This window comes from Canis lupus, chromosome 6, assembly GCF_003254725.2.
Source record: "Canis lupus dingo isolate Sandy chromosome 6, ASM325472v2, whole genome shotgun sequence".
NCBI lineage: Eukaryota > Metazoa > Chordata > Mammalia > Carnivora > Canidae > Canis > Canis lupus.
Genome location: NC_064248.1, coordinates 39894248 through 39903768, shown reverse-complemented (window position 1 = coordinate 39903768; position 9521 = coordinate 39894248). Strand labels below are relative to the sequence as shown.

Below are 9521 nucleotides of genomic sequence, written 5' to 3'. Positions count from 1 at the left end.
GCACACACCTGGCCCTGTCCCCCCGGGGTGTCCCGGCAGCCTGGCCCAGGAAGGGAGAGGGGGAGCGTGGGTGCCCCAGGTCCTTGTGTCCGGCCAGCAGGGGTGTCGGGGGGCTCCAGCGGGGAGCGGGGAGAGTGTAGTGGAAAGGGGCCTGGTGTTCACGGAGGAGTCGGGGGGCCCCTCGTCCCGATGCTGTTATGACTGGGGGGCTTACAGGAGATGCTCGCAGGGCTGAGGTGGGGGCTCGGCCTGGTCAGGAGGCCCCGGGAGGCGGCTGGGGAGCAGCGTGGCGGGGGACAGGGGCAGGGGGCGGAGGTGGAGGAGAGGGGGCAGGGAATGGGCAGGGTATGCGCTGGGGGACAGGACAGGGGCTGGGTAGCAGCATGGCAGGGGACAGGGACAGGGGCAGGGCACAGGGGCTGGGGAGCAGCGTGGAGGAGGACAGGGGTGGGGCCAAGGGCCAGGGCCGTGTGTTTGGGGTCGGGCTGGGGACCAGGGCCGTGGCCGGGGCAGGGACACGCCAGCCAAGCCCAGTGCCTGGCTGCTGCCCGAGCGGCCGGTGGCAGGCCCGTCCCGGTGTCGCGCGAGCCACGCGGTGCATGGCGCTGGTGTGTGGCACCGGGAGGCGGCCTGTCAGAAGCACTTAGTGTACAAATTAGCCGCGGCCTCGCCTCCCTCTGCGCTGCGGGCGCCGGGCTGACGGGCCGAGGCTCTGGGGCTCCCCGCCCGTGCTCCCCTGGCCGCCCGCCCGGCCACGCGCGGAGCTACCCACCCGCCCGACCTTGACGGGGCAGGGCGGGGGAGGGGGGGGGAAGCGCAGGGGTGCGGCCGGCACGGGTCAGCGCCCACAGCTACCCCCCCCCCCGCCCCGGGTCCGTGGCCCGCGCCATGGGGGGACCCAGGGCGGGCGCCCCCTCTGCACCCCCGCAGCCGCCGCGGCCGCCTGCCACTCAGGCAGGGAAAATCGGCTGTGACAGGCCCAGGAAGGCCGGGCCCCCCGGGCCGCGGCGGGCGCACAGCTCCTCACCCAGCATATGGCTGCTGTCGGCCGCGGGCGAGGGGGCGCGGGGGGGGGGGGGGCACAGGGGGCTGCTCACCCCGCCCGCCGGCCTCGGTGACAGGGGCTCCCCCCTGCTGCTCCCTGCCCCTGCGGAGCATCCCGGACCCTCCTCCCCACCCCTTCCCTCCCCGGGGAGGACCTCACAGGTCGGGTTGGACCACGCGGGGTGGGGGGGGCAGTGGACAGTGGGACGGAGGCGTCACCCCAGGGATGCTGCAGCACCAGGGCCACTCCCGGGTCCCCTCGCAACCCCCCCAGGGCTCCCTAGGCTGTGCACATGCCCCCGGCCGCGGGCCACACTCTGGCTAGCCCTGCCGCCCCCTGCGCCCGCCGTCACTGTCCTGAGCCCCGGCACTGCTCCCAGGGTCAGCAGCCTGCGGCTGGCATCCAGACGCCCGGGTGACCCTGCCCCCGCTGGCCAAGCCCTGAGTGCACCCCTTCCAGCCACGAGTCCCGAGGCCACGTCAGAGTTGGCAACAGGAAGAAGTACCGACGATGTCGCTCGTTCCAGCCCAAGGGGCTCCTGGACCCTCCTGGTGTGTGCCCGGCCCCGCACCTGTCCTCTAGGTGCCCAGCCCCGCACCTGTCCTCTGGGTGCCTGGCCCCACACCTGTCCTCTGGGCACCCAACCTTGCACCTCTCCTCTGGGCGAGAGTGCCCGGCCCCACACCTGTCCTCTGGGTCCCTGGCCCCGCACCTGTCCTGCCGAGGCCCGTGTGGGACGCTGAGGGAGGGAGACAGACTGCCGCGGGCACTGCCCCCCTGCCCCCTGCCTCCCCTGGCCGCACATCCGTCCTGAGCACTCGCCCCTGTGCGCAGGTACCAGCGCTAATGGAGGTGACAGGTGGACAGCCATGGGCCAGCCGGGTGGCAGAGGTTAACGGCCAACACAAGGCTATGGCAGGGGCAGAGGGAGGCAGCACAGCTCCCCATGCCCCCTGCACCGGGACAGGGGACAGTCCCTGCTCCCAGGACCCCATGGGCGCCGAGTCTCCTCCACCCCCTCTGCCAATGAGGGGAACGAGGCTCTCAGGGCTCAGAGCCACGTGGGCCCCAGCCTCAAGTCATGGGGATACCTGTCCCTGCTTCGGAGGACAGGGGCCACCTCTCCAGGCCCAAGTGAGTGCAGTAGGTCCCAGTGGGAGAGTCATAACCCCCCTGCACACCCCACTCCTGCGTGGAAAGCGGGATGAGCCCCGGACACAAAGGTGTGCCAGCTGTGGGGTGGCAGAGAGCGCGGGGTGCAAGGGGCTGTGCACCTGGCAGGCTGGCCTCGCTCACACCCCTGCACAGAGGCCACTGGGCTGCAGCTGCCCGGTTGGGCTTTCAGCCCCCTACCCCCCAGCATAGACCCCCCTGGAAACTCAGAAACGCACAAACGTCCTGTCCCTCAGTGCTGAGTCCCCCTGCAGGTGCTGCCACATGGAGTCCTGCTCTAAGTTCTGGAAGGGCCCACACGTGGGCTCTCCTTGCTGTCCTGTGCCTTCGAGTCCTGGCCTCGTTCCCCCCTCTCTGGGCTCCTTGGTCACTGGGCTTCCCTGGCGTCGTCTGGGCCGGGACGCAGGGCTCCCTGCGGTGGGGACTTCCACAGCCGTGACTTCCCTTCCTCTGCAGGACAGGAGTGGCCCCCCGCGGCCCAGACCCTGTGCTGACAGCCTTGGCCACTCCCAGGCCCCCTGAGAGCTCAGCCAGTGAGGCGCGGGGAGGCGTACCGGCCCAGGGGACCAGGACTCCCCGGACCCACGCTGCCTCCAGGTGACCCGCGCCCCTTGCCCCCCGAGGACAGGGCCTGCAGCGCGGACCCCTCGCGGCTGAGCACGTCCAGGGGTCCGTGTGCAGAAGGCACAGGCCTCCCGGCCTCCATTCTCCACGGGGCTGCTGGCGTGACGGCCGCCCAAGCTGTCTCCCGGCCTAGGGCAGCCTGCACGGTCAGCTGGTCAGCTGGGCCAGGCCAGGCGGGCGGAGGGGGGAGGCTGGCAGCCGTGCCACCCTGCCGCGGCCCCCGGCCCTACCCTGCGCACCTGCCAGGGAGACGTGGGTGCACTCAGGTCGTGTTGGGGGAGGCTGCGGGGCGGACAGGAGGTGCCCTCGGAGCAGCATGTGTGCCGGGCACACCCGGAGCCCCGGGGGGTGACCTGAGCCCCTGGAGGCCCGGCCACGCTCTGAGCTGCGGCCCGCCGCCCTCCCGTCCGCCAGGGGAAGCCAAGGCCAGGCTTGGGGCAGGGAGGCTCAGGCAGGCGCAGTGCCCTCCTCTGGCACTAGTCCCGGCCCCCAGAGGACACTCCCTCCTTCCCCCAGCTCCTGCGCTCCCCGACCTTTGCAGGAGAGCACCCCGTAAGCCCGGACCTGAGGCTGCGGGGAGGCTCCAGGACACCCTCCCGTGGCCAGCCGTGCCCCCCGGAGCCGGCCCATCCCTGGGCAGGGCTGGCTGTGCGGCAGCGCCCCGTCACCGTCACCGCGTCTGCCTGCAGTGGCTGCAGCTGGGACCCCAGCACAGGTTTGGGAGGCAGTGTGCAGCTGGGCAGACCTGGGGGTGGCCTGCAGGGTGCTCCTGGGAGGGTCCTGGACCCCGCGACCCCCCACCCCGCCCCCACCCCACCCCCACCGCTCCTCCCCGGGAGGCCACGGCCCAGCCCATTTGCAAATAGCGGGCGCTTGGCCTGGGCACCCATCAGGGCAGAAAGGGGGCGGTGAGCCGGTGCTGAGCCCAGGTTCCGTGTGCCCGGCCCCCGTGGGCAGGGCCCCAGGGCGTGCAGATCCCCGCAGCCTCCTGTTCACCAGAGAGGAACCGGCTCCGGAGGGAGCCCAGGCTCAGGCGGGAGGGTGGGCGCGGCCAGGAGACTTGCTCCCCCGCCCACGCCCGGGGCTGCGGCCCTCCTCCCAGGCCGGGCGCCGTGGGGGGTGGTCCCGCTGCACCCCCGCCGATCTGGCGGGGCGCCCGCAGCTCCCGGTCCCAGGGCGCAGCCCCAGGCCTCGGCTCGTGGGAGCGCGGCTGTCAGGGGTCAGAGCCCTGCCCTGACGGATGAGTGCTGACGGCGCCTGTCCCCGCGCCCCCGGCCGCTGACGCCCATCACACCGCTGCGGGGACCCCGGGAGACCTGGCCGCCGCGCGCACCCCCGCGGCCGCCTGCAGGCAACGGGGGCGGGGACGGTGCCGGCGCCCCACTCCGGCCGCACACCTGCGCCCGCACTCGGCGGCCTCCCTGCCGGCTCAGCGCTGCCATCGTGTCCCCGGCCACCGTGTCCCGAGCGGCCGTCGCTGCCGACAGGGCTGAGTGAGCGGTGCGGGCGCGCAGGTGAGTGCGCGGGGAGGGGGGCGGCGGACGGGGGCGCGGGGAGCCGGGGGACGGGGGATGGGAGAGTGGGGATCGGGAGACCGGGGGACCAGGACACCGCCACCCGCTGCCCGCCCCTCCCCCGGACCGGGTTGGAGGTCGCCGCACCCCCAGCCCCCACCCGGCGCACGCGCGGCAGTCGGGCCGCCAACTTCGGTGGGTGCGAGTCGGCGTCGGGGGCCGCGAGGCGGCGGCGGCTTCGGGAGACTCCAGCCAAGTGAGTGACTGTGGGGCGCGGGAGCGGGGCGCGCCGGCGCTGGGCCTCAGTTTCCCCTGCGGGGCTCCATGTCGCTATCCTGCGGGGCCCGGATGGCAGCTGGCACTGGGCGCGGTTGCGGCGGGAAGTTTGCGCGCAGACTTTGCGGGCCCCGCGGGCTGGGTTCCAGCGGGTGGGTGGCAGGGCGGAGAGGGGGGCCGGGGTGGCCGGGCTTGGGGCACGGGGACCAGGGGTGGGAAGTGGGGACCGTGGCGGCCAGGCTGGGGCGCGAGGAGCGGGGGGCCAGGGAGTAGGGGCCGCCCAGGGTGTCCGGGCTGGGGGCGGTGGGGCAGGGAGGGGGGGTGGGGAGTGGGGGCCGGGGTGCCCAGGCTTGGGGCACGGGGAGGGGGCCGGGAAGTGGGGGCCCAGGGAGTGTCCAGCGCACCCAGCCCCCACCACCCGCATCTGCGCAGGGCCCCGGGTGCAGCAGCGAGGTCTTTGCAAGCCGTGCAGGGGGAGGCACTTGGGGTCTCCACCGACGAGGAGAAGCCGTGGCCCCCCCACCCCGCCCTCCCGAGCCGTGGAGCTGGCCAGGTCCCAGGGGTGGGGGTGAGCTACACGCCCACCCCCTGCTGGTGCTGGGTCCAAGCTGGGGGCCCCTCTCTCACCGTGGGGAGGGGCCTCCTGCTACCGCCCTGACAGCAGCGCCTCTGCTGGGACAGGGGAGCAGGCTCCGGGGTCTGGCCCCGCACACTGGAGGGCAGGTTGCCCCGCAGCGGGCACCCAGTCGCGCGTTGGGACACATGTGCAAATAAATGTGCTTTGGGGGGGGTGATGGGTGCATGCTGGTGTCTGGGGGTGTCTTCTGCTTGTGCACAAGCTAGCCGGATGGGAGCTAGGCGTCCTCCGGGTCCCCACGGGGTCGGCTCCTGAACAAGTCCCCAGGTGACGGATATGAAGAGCGAGCGCAGGACGAGCCAGCCAGCTCCTGAGTCCAGGGGCCTGACTGGGAGGTGGGATGGGTGGTGGCACCAGGCGGCACAGCTGCGTGGCTCCCAGGGCTGGGTGATCGATGGCCCCAGTACAGCCGCCTCCGTCTCCCAGGCGCACATGCCCATTTGTCATCTGCATCTCGGGGAGGGTTCGGGAGACAGGGACGGGACCCACCTCTGCTCCCACCACCGAGTCCAAGGGGGGCTGCTGCCCCTTGGGGAGCCCCAGGGCCCCCGCCTCCTCCCAGCCCCTGCAGCCTTCTCCCAGCACGTCCCCTCCAAGGTGCGGGTACCCACAAGCCGGCCAGCCCCTGCATGCTCTGCTGCAGCCTCCGGCCCCGTGCTTGCCCTGCTGATCCCCCCCTGACGGGCCCTGCTGGGTGCCTACCCAGTGTCTGGGGGAGCAGACATGAGTGCCAGCCATGGGCAGAGCCCGAAGGCCGATGGGGAGCACAGTGTGTGCCCGTGGTGGGGCAGCTGCCCCAGCCCTGCCCTGCTCAGCCCGCCGGCCACTCCTGAGCCCCGGGGAACAGGCGAGCATGTGTGCACCCCACCTGCGCCCCCCTTTACCGTGTAGGTCCCAGGTGCGTGCACCCGTGTGTGTACACACTGCCCGATCGTGCCCAGGTGCCTACCCACACCCCCAGCCGTGCTGAGCGCTTTCACATGTGGAGCCGGTGTGTCCACTGTGTGGTGTGCGAGTGTGAGTGTGTGTGTGTGCGCTGAGCCCCACCGAGTTGGCCCAGCCACGCAGAGGCCACCCCTGCAGCGCCGGGGCGGGTAGGGGCTCATCTGGAGCCTCGTAACGCGGGTGTGCATGCACCCGCAGCCGGTGTGCACATGCTGATGGCGCGCCCCACGCAGGCGCACACTGGGGCGGTGGAGGCCCAGGTGGCAGCCCAGATGGAGTGTGGAGAGGCTTCCGAGCGAGCGTGTGGGGTGTGGGGAGAGGAGGGTCTTGGCTGAGTTCGGCCGCTGCAGGCTCGGCCGCTGACCTGCCTGGAGCCACCCAGATGGAGCCAGGCTGAGCAGGTGGCTGTGCCGGGGGGCCGAGCTGTGATGTGCACGCCCCTCAGCCTGGCCTGGCCCCGGGTGAGGCTGACCCCCGCGGAGACCTCCAGTGCCCACCCAGCGCCCCACTGCGCAGGAACACGCAGGCGCGTGGCCGTGAGACGCAGAGCTGGTTTCCCGGCACGGCGCAGGCTCTGCGGGGGGGCGAGCAGCGGAGGGTGGCCCAGCATGGGGTCGCCGCCGGGATGCCCACCGCGGGGACAGGGAACGGGCCTGCTGGGGGCTAGGGGCCGGGCGTGCTGGGCACATGCGGGGCCCCACACAGGGCACAGGACGCCGGGGAAACCTTAGATGTCAGCGGAAAAGCAGGCTTTGCTGGCATCCCCAGCAGTGGCTACAACGTGCCCGTGTCTTACCTTCCTGGGCCGGGCCTGGTGCAGCACCGGGGCGGCGGGCGGGGGGGGCGGGGGGGTGGACCTGGGGCGCAGCCGGGCGCCCAAGACTCAGCCCGGGCCCTGGCGCCCCCGGAGCCAGGGGAGGGGGCGCAGAGGCCATCGGGGGGCGGCGCTGACCCCGGCCCCCTGTGTGCAGGTGGCCATGGGGCCAGGCCGGGCCCGCTAGCCGCCAGCCATGTCCCGAGAGACAGGCTCCTGCCGCCTGGGCCCCGGGGCGCGGGCGCGGGCGCGGAAGCCCAAGAAGCCGCACTACATCCCGCGGCCGTGGGGCAAGCCCTACAACTACAAGTGCTTCCAGTGCCCGTTCACCTGCCTGGAGAAGTCGCACCTGTACAACCACATGAAGTACAGCCTCTGCAAGGACTCCCTGTCGCTGCTGCTCGACTCCCCTGACTGGGCCTGCCGCCGCGCCCCCCCCCACACCCCGGGTCCGCGCGTCCTCCCCCGACCAGCCCCCTGGCCCTTCCGACGCCACAGGCAGCCAGCCTCGGGCCCCCACGGCTGACCCGGCCTCCGCCGTCCTGGCCCCGCGCCGCCTCGCCAGGGGCCCCAAGCTGGGGGCTGAGGGGTCCCTGGGGGCGCACTCCCCTGTGGCCCAGGAGGCCCAGAAGGATGGGGGCCCTGGGGGGCTGTGGGCCGAGCCCTGGAAGCCGGGCCCCCCAGACAGCGGCGTCCCCTGCTACCCGCCGCCCGCCCCCGCGGAGCTGCCCGAGGCCCAGGGCCTCCACCTGTCCCTGCTGGGTGTCAACTGCCCGCTGGGGCCCGGCCTCTTCTCCTACCTGGGGCCCTCCCTGGCCGCCACGGCCCACGTGCCCCTCCTGGCCTCGGCCGGCCCTCTGCTGCCCCCCACTTCTGCCTTCCCATCCCCGCAGAGCCCCGACCGCCCGGCCCTGCTGCCCCGCCTCTACTACCCCCTGCTCCTAGAGCACACCCTGGGGCTCCCCGCGGGCAAGGCCACCCCGGCCAAGCCCCTGGCCCCCCCGAAGGCGCCCCCCGGGACGCTGGCCCCCGGGCTCCTGAAGGCGCCTGTTCCTGGGCTGGGCAGGCCCTGGCCCCGCGGCGCCCCCAGAGCCCCAGGGCAGGAGGGGGAGCTGGACAGGAAGCTGCCCCCCAGCAGCTGGTTGGAGCCCCTGAAGGCCCCCTGCGGCACGCTGAAGCTCAGCTCCCAGAGCAGGTGGGTGTTGGGGTCCTGGCCAGGGACGTGGGGGGTGCTGGGAGGCGAGCCGGCCAGGGCAGCCAGGCCCCCCTTCTTCAGGCTGCAGAGGGGAAAGCAGAGGCCTGGGGGGCGGGGGGACGGTGCAGCCTCTTGACCAGCTTCTGCCCCCCAGCCTGCAGCCTGGCCCGTCCGTGATGCTGTGGCCCGAGGACAAGGAGCCAGGCCACCCTGAGACCCCGGGGCCCGCAGCCCCCCTGCCCCAGCAGCCCCTGGGCCTGATGCTGGGCGGCCCCGGGCACGTGGGTGAGGACCTGACCCGGGCCCTGGGCGACTACGCCAGGGTGGAGCAGCGCCTGGGGCAGCTGACGCCCGTCGGGGGCCTGGCCCCTCGGCCTCTGCGGGAGCAGCTGGGCAAGATCCGCCAGGAGCTGCTCACCATACACCAGGCACTGGAGCAGGCTGTGCGGCCCCCGGATGCACCCCTCGACCTCTCTGTGAAGCGAGCGCCCACTAAGGGGCCTGGGGGGCGCTGGGGGCCACTGGAGCTGGGCCCCACGGGGGCCCCAGGGTCCCCCGAGCCCCCCAGCTTGCTGGGTCCCGCAGCCACTGAGCCTTTCCCTGGCCACACCACGAAGTGCGAGGCTGACTCCAGCGTCCCGCCCCCGGGGCTGTCCCTTCAGGCCCCCGAGGACCCTATCATTCCTGGCAGCAGCTGGGGTGCCCGTGGCTCCTGGCCCCCCGATGCGCTCCCTGGCCTCCCGAGCCCCCCTGGCGCCGAGGTCTGAGCTCACACAGCTTTGCTGGCTCCTCCGCCCTCACACGGCGGGGGGGGGGGGGGGTTTGTCCTCCAAGCCCGTGTCCGCTGCCTGGCCCCCACCTGCCCCGGCCCCGGGGGCGCAGCCCAGAGCCTGTCCAGCATGCCCATGGACGGACCTCCGCGCCGCGGTGTGGCCTCTCTCTGGGCCACAAGGGACACAGAGGATCCCAGCTACTTATTGATCACAGTTGTGGATGTTAAAATAGAAACCGTGTTCACACACCCCGTCTGGGCCTCCTTCTTCGCCCGCCGGGCCTGCATCAGCCCTGGGACGCTCCCCACCGTGGAAACGGCCCTGGACGTGGGCAGTGTCCTCGGCCACCCTGCTGGGTGTCCTCCTTCAGACCCGGCCCCGCCAGGGGGCCGGGGTCTGGGAACAGAATGGGGAGCGCAGCAGCCAGAGTTGGGCGGGCAGGCGTGTGGGTCGGGGAACTGGGGGTGGACGGGGACCCCAGGGCGGCCCCCTGTGACCCCACGGTGGCGGCTCCTTCTGCTGCGA

At 73.2% G+C, this 9521-nt stretch overlaps 1 protein-coding gene across 1 annotated transcript; it reads left to right on the top strand.

Annotated features, from left to right (window-relative positions):
• Positions 1 to 7187: 7187 nt before the first annotated feature.
• On the top strand, positions 7188 to 9228 carry PRR35 (proline rich 35). Its single transcript, XM_025417179.3, is given in 3 exon segments — positions 7188 to 7461; positions 7463 to 8223; positions 8378 to 9228. Coding segments are annotated over 3 exon segments (1611 nt in total). The 5' UTR covers positions 7188 to 7224; the 3' UTR covers positions 8991 to 9228.
• Positions 9229 to 9521: the final 293 nt, after the last annotated feature.